The sequence below is a fragment of the Podarcis pityusensis genome (assembly GCF_964106645.2).
Source record: "Podarcis pityusensis genome assembly, chromosome: Z".
Taxonomy (NCBI): Eukaryota; Metazoa; Chordata; class Lepidosauria; order Squamata; family Lacertidae; genus Podarcis; species Podarcis pityusensis.
This window is the reverse complement of record NC_138044.1, coordinates 19,197,205-19,216,612: the sequence shown is the minus strand read 5'-3', so window position 1 is coordinate 19,216,612 and position 19,408 is coordinate 19,197,205. Positions and strand designations below refer to the sequence as shown.

The window sequence follows — 19,408 nt, the reverse complement described above, 5'->3', positions numbered from 1 at the left end:
CTCTACTATACCAATAGTTCAGGAACTTTTACCATTTTGTAACTAAGCAACATTTTAACTGCCTGTGCAACTTTTTCTGACTACTGTATGGAAAAGCATCTGCTTCTGACTCTTTGCAAACTAAACCATTTTATGACTTACCAAATGTGTGGCCTCTTGTCTGCTAGGGTAGTGGAAAAGGCTGGAAAGAGCTTTTAAAAGGGGACATCCTGTATTTCCATGTTTTTCCTTGCTGCATGTTTTATGTTAGATCTCTGCTGGTGTTCACTCACCATCTGAGATCTTTTAAACTGGAGATGCCATGGGAGTTTGAACCCAGGACCTTTTGCATGCCAAGAAGCGACTCTGCCACTGAGCTGCAGAGGCCCTTCTTAAAAGGATTCATCCAGCAAATGCTGCCCCGTAATTCTGTATCCCCTCAGCCAACAACAACAACAACAACAATAATAGTAATAAGAAGAATTTTATTATTTATACCCCGCCCATCTGGCTGGCTTTCTTCAACCATTCTGGGCAGCTTACAGCATATCTAAATACATAATAAAAAAACACAATAAAAGCATCAAGCATTAAAAACCTCCCGATACAGGACTGCCTTCAGATGTAATTCTTTATCAGATTAAGGCTTTCTGGGAAATGATATATAATGAACTGAAAAAGGTATTTAAATATACCTTCCTGAAGAAACCAGAGGCCTTTCTCCTAGGCATAGTCGGTCAATTGGTGCCAAAGAAGGATAGAACTTTTTTTATGTATGCCACAAGAGCAGCAAGAATACTCATCGCAATGTACTGGAAGACACAAGATTTACCCACTCTGGAAGAATGGCAGATGAAGCTGATGGACTATATGGAATTGGCAGAAATGACTGGCAGAATCCGAGACTAGGGAGAAGAGTCGGTGGAAGAAGATTGGAAGAAGTTCAAAGATTATCTACAGAAATATTGTAAAATTAATGAATGTTAGAACGATGTTGGATAGAAATTAAGTGGTTTCCAGCTGTAATGCTTTAAGGGAATATGAAAAATGGGTTGTTAAGAGATAAAAATCTAAAGTTACTATTTTAAGACCAATGATTAGGATAAATAAAGAGGGTAAGGATTTGCTGAACCAACAAACTGAACTGGAATACAAAAAAGGGAGGTATGAGGAGGTCCGGGAAACAAGCTAAGGAAAAATAAGCAATAGAAAATCTGAGTGTTTTTAATCATTTTTATTTTGTCTTTTTTGTCTTTTTCATTTTTTATTGTAATATTTTAAAAATCCTAATAAATATCTTATAAAAAAAACAACAGATGTAATTCTTTATCTCCTTGATATCTGAAGGGAGAGCGTTACACAGGGAAGAAGGCCACTACTGAGAAGGCCCTACACCTGGTTTCCTGTAATTTTGCTTCTCGTGGTGAGTGAACCAGCAGGAGACCCTCAGAGGAGGACCTCAGTGTCAGGGCTGAACAATGGAGATGGAGAGGTTCCTGCAGGTATACTGGGCCGAGGCCACTTAGGGCTTTAAAGGTCAGCACCAACACCCAGGCCCTGGGGGGCAGGGTTGCAATGCTTCATTGCTCTCCACAACTACTGCTGGACTCCCTGGGTAAAGAGAAAGGCCTTCAGCACATCACGAGCAGTCAGCTAAGGATTTCAAAAGCTCTCAAATGTCCACTAGATGGCACCAGTCATCAGTTCTGCAGAGAGAGCTGGGTAACCCTAGCATATTTCCCTAGACTACAACAGAGATGGTGATCCAGGCAGGCTTGCTGGCTTTTTTTGCCCCTGGAAAGTAACAGGAGACATTGGTGGCGAGTCTTAGTCTACAGTGGTGCCTCGCAAGACGAAATTAATCCATTCCGCGAGTCTCTTCGTCTTGCGGTTTTTTCGTCTTGCGAAGCACGGCTTTTAGCGGCTTAGCGGCTATTAGCGACTTAGCGGCTATTAACGGCTTAGCGGCTATTAACGGCTTAGCGGCTTTAAGGAAAAGGAAACAAACTCGCAAGAACTCGCAAGACGTTTCGTCTTGCGAAGCAAGCCCATAGGGAAATTCGTCTTGCGGAACGACTCAAAAAACGGAAAACTCTTTCGTCTAGCGAGTTTTTCGTCTTGCAAGGCATCACTGTACTTTTCAGCAGGAAGGAGGCATTCTCAAAAGCAGAAGGGAATAAAGTGCTACAAGCCTAGTTTGTGTGTGCCAGATCTCTTTAATCCCTGGGTCCATCAAGTGCTAAAATTTAATCATACCAGATCAGCTTCCTGGCAAGGGTGATGACCTATGCCAGTGGTTTTCAGCCAGTGTGCCGTGGCACCATAGGGTACCTTGAATGATGGTCAGGGGTGCCGCAGGCAACACTGGTCTCTGTCCCTATTTCCTTCCCTCCCTCCTCTGATGACCTCTCATGTCTCTGCCTCCCAAAGGCTTGCACAGCTGTTTTGTTGCAGCAGCCCTGGCCACATGCTCCCCAGGAGAATGGTGCCTCTGGGGCTGGCCAGGGGTGCTTCCCAGGTCCCTGTGAGGAGGCACCTCTCTTTGGGGCAGGGGGCGCAGAGACCAGGGGCAGCAGCTGCGGCTGCCCAGAGGACTCCCAAGGAGAGGAGGCCGAGGGAACACTCCACAAGGGAGGGTGAGGGGCTGCCGGCTCTGCAGGCAAGGGGTGACATAATGGCTCCTGAGCCTCATAGCGGTGCTGCAGAAAGAATATAGTTGTCCAAGGGAGCTGTGGACTCAAAAAGGTTGAAAACCTCTGGCGACGTGTAAGAAGAACTAAAAAAGGGCTCTGCGAGAGATGGCAAATCTCCACCCCTGGCTGCTGACATTGGGAAAGGAAAGCGCTGGAACAGCCTCGGCAATTGACTGCCTAGCCCAGGGGTCAGCAACCTTTTTCAGCTGTGGGACAGTCCACTGTCCCTCAGACCATAAGGTGGGCTGGACTATATTTTGAAGGGGAAAAAATGAACGAATTCCTGTGCCCCACAAATAACCCAGAGATGCATTTTAAATAAAAGCACACATTCTACTCATGTAAAAACAAGCTGATTCCCGGAACGTCCGCAGGCCAGATTTAGAAGGTGTTTGGGCCGCATCCAGCCTCCGGGCCGTAGGTTGCCTACCCCTGTGGCCTAGCCTGTACTTGGATACCTGTAGTCAAGGAGAGACCAGCCTGCTTCCAAATAATTGGCTCCGTTGCTAAATTGTCCCAGGCCTCAATACATTGCAGTGTTGGACTGGAGATGTGTGAGAGCATGGCTACTGAGGCTGAAGGGAGCTGCAGTTTCACAGCAGCTAGAAGGCAGCAAGATCCCCCGTCAACAGTCTCTCTGCAATCCCACCAGGCTATGCAGGTGCTCAGGGACATGCTTCCCTGGGTGGCCAGGTGAAGCCAGGCCCCATCACTTGCAGGCAGAAACAGGACAGGCCACAGGCTCTTGTTGATGGAGCTGCACAGTAGCCCAGAAGGCAGACAGGCAAAATAGCAGGAAGTGTCTTGTTCTGAGAGGCTCAGGTCCAAGCAGCCTAGCCAGAAGAGAAGGGAGGATGAGAGCTCCCCAAAATCTATTTTCCAGGACCTGGTCCCATTCAACTGAAGGGACACTCTGCATGTGTGTATCCTCACCCCAAATATGGGATCACCCATTGGTCTCTGCTGAGAAAAGGGGTGCCACAAGCCCACAGAAGGCTGCTAACAAGGTGCACTTGAATACACTTTATTAACTTCTGTCTTTTCCTACAAAACCCGATTTTTAGCAAAAGTGATATGTTTTATTTTCCCCCACTACCCACCATACATTTTTTAAATATATTTTTTTAAATTGCTATTTATGTTACAAAAAGAGGAGGGGTTCTCTAGGGCTAATAGTACATGTCTATTTACAGGTCATCTACAGTGAAACAGCATTGCAGCACCTCAGCACAAGAACGTCCAAGGCACCTCCTCGGGTCCTGCCAAGGAAGAGCTAGCTCTGCAAGGCTTCCTCCAGCTTCCGCATGTTGATGGGGGGTATCTTGGCCACCTCAAAGAAGACCCTGTAAGGTAGTGAGAGAGAACTGTTAGGAGGCCGCACCTCACAGCAGTAGTTTCAACACTCAAAACTTGAAGTTCCAGCTTTAGAATTGAGAAGGAACTTCACCTTCCAAGTCTTTATTTTTACAGCCACATTTTTATGTTACTGAGCCAGCTCCAGTATTTCACAGCTTAGCTCACAGGCTATTTGAAAGACTGTATTCCCTCATATGAACCTGCCTGGGCTTTGAGATATTCGGGAGAGGCCCTTCTCTCCATCCCACCACCCTCCCAGGCACGCTTGGTGTGGGAGAGGGCCTTCTTGGTGGTGGCTGCTCCCAGACACCTCAGGGAGTTGTCTCCTGTCATGAGTGTGTAGTATGAATGTTAGGCCCAAAAGAAAATGGAGAATTCGCAGAGCATGATATGCCGGCAAGAGAAGCGAGAAACTAGTTTTATCAAAGAAGAATGTATGACGGTGGTGTTGTTTACTGAAAGCAAAAAGCCTCAAACAAAAACAGGGAGGAACTGGCAGTGGGCCATGGACATGAGATAACGGTCCGGAACATACTGTCTGCCTGCTCTGAAGTATGACTGAGAAGGGTTTTTTTGATGATGGTCCAGGAGAACAGGAGAAGAGCGGTGCAGACAACCCATGGACGGCAATGGGAAAGAAGACTATAAAAAGGACCCCTTTGCATGCCCTCAGTGTTGCTGGGACAATCGCTACAACCCAAAACCCACAGCTCTTGCGAAGGCATGAATAACCTAAATGAAGGGCCATGTGAGTATGGATGAATGTGTGTGTTTTTGAACCTCTTGGTACCAGGATATTCATGTATGCTTGATTATATGAAATAAACGTTACATGAAAGGTGTGTAAACCCTGATCTGGTCTCCAACGTGTTTTATTGAAAGTCCTATAGTCACTTGTCTCTCCAGATTTTAAAAGAACAAAGTCACCACAGTTTTGTGACACTCCCTCCCTAGAGAAGCCAGACTGGCTCCCTCCTTGCTCTCCTTCTACTGGCAGGTGAAGACTTCTTTGTTCCAACAGGCTTTGGGGAACTCACTGCTTTTAAGGAAAGGGCGTACATATTTTATACATCTATATAGTTTTAATCCTATTATTGTTTAGTTGTTTTCTAACAATTCCCCCTAAACACACACCTCCATGTTTTTAGCTTCTTCTTTTTTTAAGCTGCAAGATGCCTTGAGGCCCTCTCAGAAAAGGTGACGTGTACAATAACAATATTTCTACAACCTGCCTTTTCCAAGCCCATCCTCCTTCCTCCAACAGTTCTCCATCCTTGGAGACAAGGCAAAAGTGGGATAATGGCCCTGGTTGCCAGCACTGAGAGTAGCCAAGTAAGGATTCTCCTTAAGCACAGATTTTTTTTGCACCTCAGGGGGCAGAAAGAAAAAGCCCTACCGGTGGGAGTACTTGCTGTACACAGTATTGAGTCGTTCATCGTGCTTGTAGGTCAGCATGAAGTTGAGTTTCTTCACCAGAGGGTAAAGCTCTTTATCTTTGTAGCCACTGTAACGTTCTAAGGTGGGACCCTGTTGAGAGAGAGTGAATGAGTAAGGGGCCTCTTTGCCCTACCCTGATATGCCTGAGGATTCACACAACCGGAGGCTCCTCTAGCAGCTTTCTGACTTGGTTCTGGCTGCCCCACCCAAAGGGAGCCCTGCTTCGAGGGCCTCAGCCTCTTTGCCAGGTTCAGGAGCCACCAGCTGCAAGGCCCTGCCCTCCCTGCCACTGCTCCAAGGCCACCCACTCACCCAGCCCCCGAGCTCTTTCATCCTGAGTGCCAAAAAGAGGCAGGCGGAAGCCAGCTGAGAGGCGCTTTCCTGTACGAAGTCATAATCCTGTAGGGTGAGCTCGCAGATGAAGCGAGCCAGTGTCAGAGTCTCCATGTTGACCTGTGCGCACTGCAGAGATGGAGAGTGAGAAAGGAGGAAGCCATTGTGAGAAGAGGTCACAGCAGTCCATAACTGTCAAGCGTCCCTTATTTGGCAGGATAGTCCCTTATCCCAGCGCCATGTCCTGCTGCTGTCCCTTACAGATGAGGCTTTGTTTGGCTGCTGGCTGGGCTTTCTGCCTCTGGCTTGGAGGGGCTCAGAAGCTGAACATACCTGTGCCCGGAAAATACCTTATTTTGGCTGCTGATCCCTTATTTTTGAGGTTGCTGGTCCCTTATTTTCAAATCTGTAAGTTGACAGCTATGCAGCAGTCTGCATCAAAGAGTCTGCAGTGGTCAGAAGGGACTATCAAATGTGCCTTTGGTAGCTGTCACTGTTATGAGTCATGAAACAGGAAACTGCCTTATGCTGACCCTCAATCTAACACAGTGCTTACAGTGTACTGCTTACACTTACCCTACCAGATGCTAGCGGGAATTGAACCTGGGAACCTCTGCATGCAAAGCAGACACTCCACCACTGAGCTATGGCCTTTATAGCCTAGATTCACAGCAACCTGTGGGGCTTGGCCAACCCTTCATGTGCCCCCAACTAGGAGGCTGCCTGAGGTGGATCTCTCCAGCCTGTGCGCCGGAGGAACAAGACCTGCCAGCTGTAGCAGCCACAGAAGCCCAGTTCCTTTCCCTCGCAGATTCTAGCACCCTGATCAAAGACAGAAAGAAACCACCCAAGACAAACTAAGGCCATCATTATTATTTAAACTTGTCACTTTATTTTTACTTTTTAAAGAAAAGTAACTCAAAGTGACTTACCTTAAAACCAGCGTGAAGCCAACAAAACCTAAAACCCACTAATATTTTTTAAAAGGAGGGACTAAAACATCCCACCCATGGAAGGAGGGGTGATTCACCAAGGAGGCCTCAGAAGGCAGCATGGCAGACGCCATGGCAGCAGGCAGCTCCTGAAGCCAGCCAGAACCTACAACGCTACCTGGCTGGCTCCTGGGCTGCTGGAACTGTTGCTGCCAGCACCGACACCGGAGACGAACCGGGGGTGCCCAGAGCAAACCGCAGTCCCCCCCCCCAGCGACCTTGACCGAGCTGGAACCAAGAGCACCTGACCATCTGGAGCTCCGAGGTCACTGGACCTTGGAGCCAGCGCGGAAACAGGAGGGGAAGGAGAGAAATGAGCCCAGGCCCCACCACTTCTGCCTCCACCGACACCAGTGTGGAAACCGGGGGCACCCGGCGCGCCTACCGAGGGAGCCACAGCCTCCCTCCTCCCCAACAACCCAGCGGAGCTCCAAGGCTGGAGGGACCTCAGAGCCAAAGCAACAAAGGGTGGGGAGGAGGAGGAAGGGAGAGAGGAGCCCCGACCTTGCTACCACCACCACCGCCACCGAAGAAGAGGAGGAGAGGGAGGAGAGAGCCGGGAAGGCAAGGGAGGCCGTGAAGGAACACGCGGCTGAACCCAGGCCCGACTGAAGCCTATCTCCCAGGTGGCTGGTGCACTAAGAACAGGCAGGGAGCCAGAGGGAAACCACGTAAAGAGAGCGCTGCGTGGTCACCACCTTCCCGCTGAGAAAGGAAAAAATACCGTTTCTTAAAAAACACTATCATCACTTTTTAAAATCTATTTTCAAATATTTTTAATTCCCCCCTTACTATTCTCTCTCTCTCTCTCTCTCCTTTAAAAGACAACCCCCCTTTTCCTCCCCCGCTTTTTCCACCTCTCAATTTTTATTTTTACATTTATTTTTTAAAAAAACTTTATCTTTATTTCTACCTCAAACCCTTCCTTTAAAGATTAAAAATGGTGGTGCCCAGAAGACAGCCCTGATCCATCGCAGGCCGCTCCCTGGGATCGCCACTCCAACCCCTCTCTGATTTATTTTATTGATAATCTGCCCCTCTCTGATTTATTTTTCTCTATTTTCTGCATTTCGTTTTTATTTTTGTCTCACTTTCTATTTTCCACCCTCATTTCTATTTTTTGAAAAAAAGGGGTGCAGAATTTTTTTAGTCCCTTTTAATTCTTAAACCTGGACCTACTCAAAAATAGTCTCCATCCCAAAATCTCTGAAAGACAGCCTCAAAGTAGAATTATATCGCCCAATCTCATTAATAAACTAAGACTGCAAGATATTCACATCAATCTTGGGCAACCGCCTAAAAATCTTCCTACACAAGTTAATAGCTGCAGACCAGACAGGCTTTGTCCCTGGTTGCAATATAACAGACCCCATCAGGAAATTACTGAACCTGATTGAACACAGCAAGGCAACTAAACTCCCACTGACAGTTATGTCCCTTGACATCCTCAAAGCTTTTGATTGCTTAGACTTACCTAACTTAACTAACATGAAGTTTGGCCCCAACTTCCTACAAATCCTCAAACAGATATACGCCCAAGCCTCAGCAAAATGCAGGACTAACAATATGGACTCTAATACTACAGTGGTATCTCAGGTTAAGTACTTAATTTGTTCCGGAGGTCCGTTCTTAACCTGAAACTGTTCTTAACCTGAAGCACAACTTTAGCTAATGGGGCCTCCTGCTGCCGCCGCGCTGCCGGAGCACGATTTCTGTTCTCATCCTGAAGCAAGGTTCTTAACCTGAAGCACTATTTCTGGGTTAGCGGAGTCTGTAACCTGAAGCATATGTAACCTGAAGCATATGTAACCCGAGGTACCACTGTATAGCAATCCAAAGAGGCACAAAACAAGGATGCCCATGGTCTCCCTTCTTATTTATCCTGGCCCTGGAACCTTTAGTAATCTGAATCTGAGCAGCCACAGGCATCAAGGGAGTGGAAATAAAAGGCAGAATCTATAAATTAGGGCTCTTCGCAGATGACCTAATGGTCATAACACCAGACGCCATAAGCACAGCAACATCCCTAATCAGGAACTCAACACATTTGCAACAGTATCGGGCCTACAGGTAAATTTTGTCAGAAGTCAGAATCTATGTGCTTCAATACCCCTCCTCACACCCAAAAAGAACTCACCAACGCCACCAAGATAAAACCACACCAAGTTCAGAGGCCTTGGGGTACAAATAACCAGAAACCTCGATAAATTATACCTCCACAACTACAAGCCCTTGTGGCAACAATTAACAAAGAGCTAAAGAGATGGAACAACATGAACTTCACCCACTCAGACAAAATAGCCATGATCAAAATGATCACTCTCCCAAAACTAACCAACCTATTCCAAACCCTCCCAATCTGGATTCCCCCAACCCAACTCCGCAAATGGCAGACGAAAACTACACTCATTTATATTCTCACATAAAAAACCAAGAATAAGCCCCAAATAACTGCACCTCCCCTCCTCAGAAGGATGGAGAAACCCCAACATAGAAGCATATTACACTGCCAACCAAGTACGCCATATAACCCCATATATACCAGAAGATGAGACTAGAAGATGGATACACCTAGAGAGGGACACAATTGAAAATGCCTGCACCACAGCATACCCACTCCTCCCAAACAAACTAAGGAAAATTCCCACAACACTTAACAGGTACACACAGACCAGGCTCAAAGCATAGAAAGCAGAAATAGGCAAACTATCCCCAACCCCATCCCCACTAATTCCCCTGGTACGCCACCCATTATTCCACCTGCAGCACAAAACCTCCAGATAAAAACCTGGCAAACCAAAGGCTTATATCGCTTAATAGACTTCTATAAAAATAACAAACCTTTGTCAACACAAGAAATACAGGACAAACTTGAAGACACCCAAATGCCCTGGTTAACACACCACCAATTACATGTCCTCTTAAACAATCCAGTAGTAAAATCAGCAGCAACTAGGCCCCTGACAACCTTCGGAAACCTCCTCCCCTAACAACAAAGGGACACGGCAAAGGGATGGTATCCGCAATACAATGAGAAAATACTACTCCAAAATCCCATTAATTCCCCATACGCAATTAAAAAACAATGAGAGGACGACATAGGCTATGAGATTAACCCCATCCAGTGGAGCAGAATATGGTCTAACCCCCCCCCCCAATTAAATCCGTATCAACGAAAAGGAAAGAACTCACTCTGAAACTCACGCACAGGTGGTACCTTACACCAAGAAAACTAGCGCTAATATGCCCAGAAACCTCACCTAAGTGCTGGTGAGGGTGCACCTCCACAGGCACATACCTCCACATGTGGTGGGAATGCCCCCAAATCCAACTATTCTGGACAACAGCCATACAAGACATATGTAAGATAGCTAAGCAAGTATTAGAAATCATCCCAGAATTGGCCCTACTAAACATCTTCCAAGACAATAATGCCCATTTACACCCCAAAGAACTCATAACCCACCTACTTTCAGCAGCCAAAAACACCATAACCAGACACTGGAGAGACCTGTCAGGAGTAAGCACGGACCAATGGTACCAAATAGTATGGGAAACAGCCCTACTAGAAAAATTAACCAATAAACTGAAACTGACACGGGGACAAACAGAAGAAGACGCCTTTACCCCGGTATGGCTCCCCTTTAACACATACACAGCCCAACAAGACGACAAAAATCCACCAACAGCATACAAATCAATATGGCTAACCTGATCCAAAACACCTACCCACTCACACATGAAAACGAAGATCACCACAGCCAATCACAAATCAACAACCATTCCCTAGGCCAGGGGTCTGCAACCCGCGGCTCCGGAGCCGCATGTGGCTCTTTTACACCTTTGCCGCGGCTCCGGGGCGGATACTAGCGAGGGGAGGAGGCGCATTGTGTGCCCCGACACTCCCCACTGTGGCGGGCGCTGTACTGGCTGTGACGTCGCATGGGGGCGGTGCGTGCGTTAGTCACGCACCGTCCCAACGTCATCTTCCCGCCCGCTACATTGTAAGGGGCATGTACGCTGGTCACTGCATTGAAAGGGGGCATGTACGCTGGTCACTGTTTCGAAGGGGAATGAAGAACACACACACACAAAAAGGTAACTTGTTAATTTAACGTTTATTTCTATGAGGAGGAGTAATTCTGAGGGGTCAAACAAAGAAATAATAAAAAAGTGACAAAATAGTTATTTTTATAATGAGGAGTTTTGCGGCTCCCAGTTTTTTTTCCTTCGGAAACGGGTCCAAGTGGCTCTTTTTGTCTTAAAGGTTGCAGACCCCTGCCCTAGGCCAACCCCAACTTCTTTCACAACCAAGGGAACACAAGCGAATAGCAGAGAACATGCACAAGCGAAGCTGACACAAACCCACACACATACATTAAGTATAGTGGTACCTCGGGTTAAGTACTTAATTCATTCCAGAGGTCCGTACTTAACCTGAAACTGTTCTTAACCTGAAGCACCACTTTAGCTAATGGGGCCTCCTGCTGCCGCCGCGCTGCCGGAGCACGATTTCTGTTCTCATCCTGAAGCAAGGTTCTTAACCTGAAGCACTATTTCTGGGTTAGCGGAATCTGTAACCTGAAGCTTATGTAACCTGAAGCATATGTAACCCGAGGTACCACTATAAAATAGAAACATCGCCACCCGACCCCACCCCCACTCGCCTTTCCCCCCTCCACCTCCTTCTCTTTTCTTCCTAACACTAATGTCTCAACAAATGAAATTGATCGGTAAAAATGTTACTTGGAAAAGAAAAAAGGAGAGACACTGTTCATACTTTTGTAACCAAGAATTTTTAAAATAAAAATACATTGAGAAAACTATCTATCATCTATCTATCTATCTATCTATCTATCTATCTATCTATCTATCTATCTCAAAGGAGGACTCAGATCATTCAAATCCAAATGGGATCCTAACAGCAAATACACCTTTTGTGTCAGTCGCTGTTATGAGCCTCATAGAGGAAGCTGCCTTACGAGCCAGACCATTGGTCTATCTAGCTCAGTACTACCTGCACTGACTGGCAACAGCTCTCCTGGGCTTCAGGCAGGGGACATTCATACCTCTACCAGGAGATGCCACTGGGGATTGAACCTAGGATCTTCTGATGATGGCCTAGCCGAAAAGAAAAGGCCCAGGTAACGTTTCACAAACACAGGGGCCAAACCCGAGGGTTGCTACTGACCTTGGCATATTGCCGGAGGAAGCGGTAAGCAATGGGGATGTTGATGTCATACTTGAGAGCTATCAAGATACTCTTTTCAGTGCAGAGGAACACCTTCCTATCGTATGCATCATCACAGATGTACAGAAAGTCATCCACACAGGGTGGGCAGCGCTCCTGCAGGGAAGGGAGAGAGAGGAAGGATTGGGTGGGGAAGGGGTGGTTCCTGCTACATCCTTTAAACAATCATTAAAAAACAGCTAAACATTGATAGAACTACACACACACACACACACACACACACACACACTCAAAAATATATATTAAAACTCTACAAAAAACCAACACAGTGCCAGTCTTTTCCTTAAAAGCAGTCAGTTCCCCAAAGCTTGTTGGAACAAGGTCTTCACCTGCCTGTGGAAGGACAGCAAGGAAGGAGCCAGTCTGGCTTCTCTAGGGAGAGAGTTTCTAAGTTGTCTGAGAGGAGCCACCACCAAGAAGGCCCCATCCCGCATCCCCAATACGGGCTAGCTGATGTTTCCAAGCACTTTTCAAAGGCATCCCTACAGTGGGCATGCTACAGTAGTTCAGAAGGGAGGTGACTAAGGCATGCATCATGGTGGCTTGCTGCTTGGGCTAACCTCAAACTTGGAGGCAATGAGGATGGCTGTGGAGCCAATGAGCTGCAGTCTGTCTCGCATGGTGGTCTCTTTCGCCAAAAAGTGGTCCAATAGCTTGACCGCCAGGTAAAGTGTCTCATGATTGAGCTCAAAGTTCTCCTGAAGAGGGAGGCAAAATAAGCCAGGTTACACATTGCTCAAAGACTTCCTAACCCTAACTGAAGTCCTAAAGGACAGAAACTTGAGGGCTGTGTTATTTTTAAAGGCAAGCTGGTCCTGCCAGGATGTTAAGAGTCAAAAAACAAAAGCAGGCAGCTGGTCTATACCCAGCATGGCTCTTGGGCAGAAAAGGGTTTCTTTCCGTTTGGGCCCCCTGTATGTAGTAGCAGCAGCAGCAGCAGCTCTGCCCCTGAGCTGCCACCCCCTGTATAGTATTTCCCACCAGGAACAGGATTTGAACTTGCTCTCACCTTCTGCTCCACATTGCAGTGCTCCAATCCAATGACCAAGAACTTCAGGGTCAATGGGCAATGTTGCAGGAAGAGTGCCAGAGGATGCACTAGCTCCCATCCTACACTGCAGCTGTGGACAATTCCCTCCATGGAAAATCACTGAGTCCCAAACAGACCTTTTGCTATTTCCTTCATTGCTAACAGTCCACCTACAGCTTTCTTCCTTGCCCAACTAGGCTCAGTCATAAGCAGGGGGACATGAATTGTGCCGCTTGGATGGGTGGATGGATGCCACCTACATAGGCAGCATTGCAGGGGGTTGGACTAATAATAATTTATTATTTACACCCCGCCCATCTGGCTGAGTTTCCCCAGCCACTCTGGGTGGCTCCCAATCGAGTGTTAAAAACAACACGGCATTAAATATTAAAAACTTCCCTAAACTATGACTAGAGGGCTCTTGGAGAACCCTTCCAACTCTACCATTCTGACGCCCACCTGCACTTCCACCATCCAGTCCACCAAGATGGCCCGCATTTCTGTGGTGATGTCAGGCTGATCCTTCATGTAGTCTGGGAGCAAGTACCTCTCCTGCAAAGGAGGGAATAGGTGAGAAGGAGCTGTGCCAGCAAGGTGCCCCTGCCCACCCCCAGCAGCCACCCAAAACTTCCACAGGGATGAGGACTACCAAAGAACAGCCCTTGTTCTAGGACCAAGCAAAAGGCCAAAGCAATTGGCACATGGGTGGTGCCAGAATTTGCACCGACTATGGCTTCTTTTTGGATTCACAGAAACTGGAATTACGTAGAGGCACACTGCCTTTGAAGGTATAACCCCCCAATATTGGCAATTTCAACTCACACACACCCTGGTCAGCTTCCTTTGCTCCAGGGGGCTGAGGTGTGGAGTAAAGGAAGCACACCCACCACCCCAGAGCTCATCCCCACACTACCTCACGTTCCCGCATGTACATAAAGATGTCCAAGGCATATTCACAGTTGGCGTAAGGGTCGCCCAGCTGGCCATTGTTGTCGACTGGCACGACCTGCACATCAAAGTATGAGTGTATAAATATAGATACAGAGAGAGGGGGAGAGAAACACATTCCAGGCCTCAAACTGCTTTATTTTCTACTTAGAGGAAATAAAACCAGCTTCAGAGAACTTAGTTCAGCTCTACCCTTTGGATGTACACAGGAGCTCTACTCCTGAGCTACAGCCCTTCATCAGTCTTCCCCCCTAAGTGCTCATAGCAGTGTGGGACTGGTGGGCTTCTAATTGCAGTAACTTGCAGCTGGGTCTGTAGACATGGGCTTAAATGCAGGGGAAGTCCACGGGCTCTGGATGCAGGCAGAACTGCACAGAGGTGTGGAGTGCACAGAGCCACAAGGCCCATTGCATGACCTTTGTTATGTGACAAGCTTCTGAGCAGATGCCTAAAGCCATCCAGCAGACAGGAAAGGATAGCAGCTAAGGGGAAGAGCATCTGCCTGGCATGCATATGGTCCCAGGTTCAATCCCTAATGGCATCTCAGAATAGGGCTGTGAATGTCCCCTGCCTGAAACCTACGAAAGCTGCTGCCAGTCAGTGTAGAAAATACTGAGCTGAATGGACCAATGGTTGGTTTGACTCATTATAAGGCAACTTCCTGTGTTCTGATGTAGATCCATCAATGTCTGCAAGCCATGAAAGCTGCAGAGGTGGACTTCCTGGTTTCCGCAAAATGGCAACTGGACTGAGAATCTGATGGCCCCGCCAGATTTGGCTTCATAGAGCGAGGGGAAGAGCGCGAGGGTGACGCACCTCCCTCCAAAACCCCAAGAGGAGCATTGGGGTGCCTCGGGGTCCTGCAGCCTCACGGAGGCCCCGCAGATTGCCTGTTCTCTGCCTCTGTCCCAAAAGGAACGGAGAGTTGGGGGGGGGGGGAAGCCAAAGGAGCCGACGGGCTAAGCACTAGCGCAGCTCTATGGAATGCAAAACCACAGAATCCAGCCACAAGCTGCCAACATTCCAGACACTGAACTGCTTGGAAGGTGAAGAAAAATTGATTAATTTGGACAATCTAGCAAAAAACTGGAAGTGAAAAAAATAAGTCCGCTCCCATTACTGGTGCTATGGGCACGAAATATATGCAAGTGAAGTGTGGATGAAACTCATTTTGGAAGATAACTAATGAATTATTAGAACTAAAAGAATGCATGTTGCTTTTGCTTACATCAATCTCAAAGATTGGACTTATCCTCTAAACCTACGCTATCTTTGGTAAAGAAGTCTTTGAGCCCTCAGAGTGTTGAAGACATCTAACCTAACAGAATAACTGTGGATTTGTTTAAGAAAATAAAAAAGGACTGTAATATTCATTGCAAATACTGGCCTGAATTAATTTTTAGAATGAATCAGTTTTATGTATATTGGTAGTTCAAAACTATTTTGATATGAATGGATATTAAGAAGGAGATTGTTGAATCTGCTAAAATTCATTTTTGTGACTAAAGTGGAAGGCGGGGGGAGGAGGCTGAATGTACTGGGCTATTTTACTGAATCTAGTTAAATGGCCTTGACAAAGTACTGACAAAGTTAAAAGAATACTGTCCTTGGTGGGAAAGAACTTTTTGTTTTGGAATTTAATCTCGGAAAGGAAGCTGGGATAAGGGGAAAGAACTCACCCCGCCCCCCTCTTGAACCAGAAATGCCAGAAGCAAAAATTTCAATGCTGAAACTAAACAGCGTAGTTGACTTGCTTTTAGAATTTAAGAATTTAGGCAGCTTTTCAAGTTTGGGAGAATACTAAATTACTGTCAGAGGCTGTGGGACAACTTAGAGAGGTGAATGCACAAACTATTAAGGTTGGAAAGGCTGGGGTGCGAGGTTTGAAGAAAATACAAGGGAAAGTAAGGTTGGTCTATAATAAAAATGATACCTTGTGTGAATTGATTTGGGAAGTTTTGAAGGTGATGGAGATGAAGCAGGAAAGGCCGGTAAAGCGCATGAGAGGCTACCATATGTGGTGGCAATGTAAAATTATTAAGAAAGCCTGGGATGTGATATATAAGGATTTGAAGAAAATGTTGAAAATGATTTTTGTTAAAATTGAAGCTGTGATTCTGGAAGCTACAGGACTTAATGGATTTACCATGCAAAAGACATTGTTCCTGCATCTGAGAACATTAATTGAATTAAAACAGCCAGTTGGAGTTCCTGAACCCTTTTCAAAGGCAGCCCCATATAGAGTGTTACAGTAGACCAGAAGGGATATAGCTAAGGCATGTGTCACTGTGGCCAAATCAGACTTCTCCAGGAATGGGCGCAGCTGGTGCACTAGTGCAAATGCACTCCTGTCCACCCCGGACACTTGAGTCTTGGAGCACTCCCAAAGTGCAAGCCTGCATCTTCAGGGGGAGTGTGACCCCATCCAGGACAAGCTGAACCCCTATTCCCTGTTCTGCTTTCTGACTGACCAAGAGACCTCTGTCCTGAGTTTTAAGTTCCTGTTCTCAGTGGTCAACCAGTTGCCCTAAAGGCAGGACCAACCAGTTGCCCTCAGGCAGAACCAAAGCACAAGAGCAACACTCTCCCCTCCTGCAATTTCCAGAAGCTGGTATTTGGAAGTCTTGCTGCCTCCAGCCATGGACACAGAGCACAGCCATTGTGGCTAGTTGCCATTGATCAAGACACACCTCCATTGTCTCAGAGCAAGTGGGGTTCAGTGCCGACGCCATTTGATCCACTGATGTCAGGGAATGGTCTATCTCCTCTTCTTCGTCCTGAATCGCACCCTTCTTAGCAAATTGGTCAGAGTTTGGTGGTGCTTCCTCAGAGGCAGCTTTGCTTAGAGACCTGAAAGGGGACACAGGGATAGTTCAGAGTTGTAATGGGACATTAGGACTGCTTGGCTGGGGTGGAATGCCTCACCCCAAGCACCTCAGTTAACCACAAGGGACAGGCATGACTCCCAGTATTAAAAGAGCCTTCTGCATGGGCAGTGAGTGCTCTAACCACTGATCCATTCCTTACCTGGATAGGATAATGATTCCAACTGAGAAAATAGAGAGATTGTGGGGGATGGGAAATGAAACCCCAATATTTGTAGGCATCTGTGATAGAACAGGGAGGAAAGCTACTATATATTCTTCAGTAAACATAGACCAGCCTAGCAGAGGCAGAGAGAAGCCTCTCCTAAGCAGGTGGTACATGCAGCCATCAATGTGATGCATTCCCCTTGTTAGAGAGAGGCAAAAAGCCACTGAAACGCGAGAGGCTGGTGTCACAGTCTGGTTCGACGCCTGGCTAGGTGCCACTAGCTCCAGACCACTTAGTAGGGTTTTTTGTGCTTTCATGATCTCAGAAGTGGTGGGAGGGGAGATGGGGGCACCCCAACCCAACATGTGCTCAACCTCTCACTTTTTCACGACGTGTCCGTCGCTCTCTGTGACTTGCGGCAGAGCTGCTATCTCTGAGGCTTTCTTGGCCACCTCCTTCTTCCCTTGCTTCTGTAATGACGTGTGGGCCTGCAGGGGAGAGGCAGAGAGGCCGTTACCTGCACACATCCACTTTGATGGAGGCTGCAACCTCCTGGTTTTAGAAAGGCTGCCCCACATCTAATTCATTCTTAGCCCTGGACAACAGTAGGAAAGGATCCATTCTTCCCAGACAAGTTAAGAGGGGTGGAGAGGCAGGCAGGTTGCTAATGGCACCGTCACAACACAGGCAGTGGGTCACCCCAACCCTACCCCCAGGAAAAAGAGTACATACTTACATTGGTCATATCCCCAAATGCAGGACGCTTTCGGCAAGCCCCGAGGGGTTGGGGTCGCTTTGCCAGAGAGCTCAGCTCCTAAGATAAAGAGAGGTTAGCCAAAACAGGCCTGTGTTCAACAAGGGCCCTCACTTGAACTGCCTCAAACCACCCCTTCCCCTAAACCCAAAGCCTTGTCCTTGCAGACACAGACCAGGCAGGCAGGGCTGTGCCTGGAACAGAGCTAAGGGTATCAGTAGAAGGGCATCATTCCTGTGTTCCTAAGCAGATGCCCCCATAAAGTCCACAAGCCAGGCTTTGAGCCAAGAGCCTTCCCCTGCTGCCCACCAGTGGTACACTGCCTCTGAACATGGAGGTTCTACCTATCCCTTCATAACTCACAACCACTCCATGAACTTGCTTGATACTTTTTAGACCTCTGAGGTTTCCCCTCTCAACACATGGATAGCCAGCAATATGAGAATGGTTAGTGTCAGATTGGGACCAGGGTCTAGATCCTGCCTCTCAGGCTATCCTACCCTACAGGGTTGTTGTGGGGATTAAATGAGGAAGGAGAGAACCATGGACGCCACCTAGCACTCCTTGGAGAAAAATGTGAGACAGAGATGCAATTAAAACACACACACACACACACACACACACACACTGCAGAAATGGCCCAGAAGGGTGCTGCCCAGGAGCAGTCCCAGACAGACATCGCTTGACACAGCAACCTGCCCTCAAGCAAGAGGTTGGGGTGGTAGGATGTTCATCACAGGCAGAGCACCTCAGCATGGGGTGTGGGGAGAGTGGATGACGAGGCCTCTCTCCCCCTAAACTCACCTGCTCCGCTTCGGCATTATCCGCACCCGCAGTTGCTCCGTCCACTTGGGACGGCACGAAGTTGCGCGGACGTGGCATCTTCCCAACTAGAAGCCAATCTCTCCAAAGAAACCTGGGGATGCGGAAGAGTGGAGGTTGAAATGCTAACATCTTGGAGGGCAACACCCCAGAGGGGACTTCCTGCCGCCGCCGCCCCCCCCCCCCCGGTCCAGGAGCGCAGTGCCCAGCAAGGCTAGTTTTGCCCCACGGGCGCAAGGACGAGGAACAGCGGCTGAGCGACTGCTTGGCTTACAGGGCAGGGGAGTCCCGAGAGGAAAGACCTGGTAACAGCTGGGCACCCTGAAACAATGCGTGGTCAAGAAGGACGCTGAAGAGTTCAAGGGGGTTTGGCCGCAGAGCCGCAAGGGCTAGGCGTGCCTTGGGCATCCAGAGACGGCAGCGGTGGGGGCGGACTCATATCCAACTCCCAGGGTGAAAGTTGGACGGGGATCCTTGCCCCCGTAGGAATCCAGCGGGGAAAGGCTTACCTCCCGGGGGACCCAAACCAGAACACTTGGTTACGTACCTGCTTTTGCTTTTTTTGCTGCTGCTTCGCTTCTTCCACTGTACAAAAATGCGTTTTTAAACATACGACGTGGGTGGAATGGCGGCCTCCGATTGGCCCCCACAGCAGCCAATCTGAGAGCCGAAAATGCCCGCGGACGTTATCCAGAGTGGGCGGGGCGTACAGGATTATTTTAGAATTTTTTAAAAATCCGGCTCTGGCAACCAATAGGAACGAGCGGAGCTTCGTCTTCG

The 19,408-nt window shown here is 47.8% G+C and overlaps 1 protein-coding gene across 1 annotated transcript; it reads right to left on the bottom strand.

The window, feature by feature from the left end:
* Positions 1–3,680: 3,680 nt before the first annotated feature.
* On the bottom strand, positions 3,681–19,283 carry CCNB3 (cyclin B3). The gene is made up of 12 exons (XM_080989897.1): positions 19,176–19,283; positions 18,611–18,722; positions 17,789–17,866; positions 17,434–17,540; positions 16,710–16,869; positions 13,985–14,077; positions 13,531–13,623; positions 12,602–12,739; positions 11,982–12,137; positions 5,778–5,927; positions 5,425–5,555; positions 3,681–4,015 (listed from the first exon to the last, which is right to left on the bottom strand). Exons 2-12 carry the CDS (start codon positions 18,686–18,688, stop codon positions 3,946–3,948), a joined length of 1,254 nt encoding a protein of 417 aa, XP_080846023.1. The 5' UTR covers positions 18,689–18,722; positions 19,176–19,283; the 3' UTR covers positions 3,681–3,945.
* Positions 19,284–19,408: the final 125 nt, after the last annotated feature.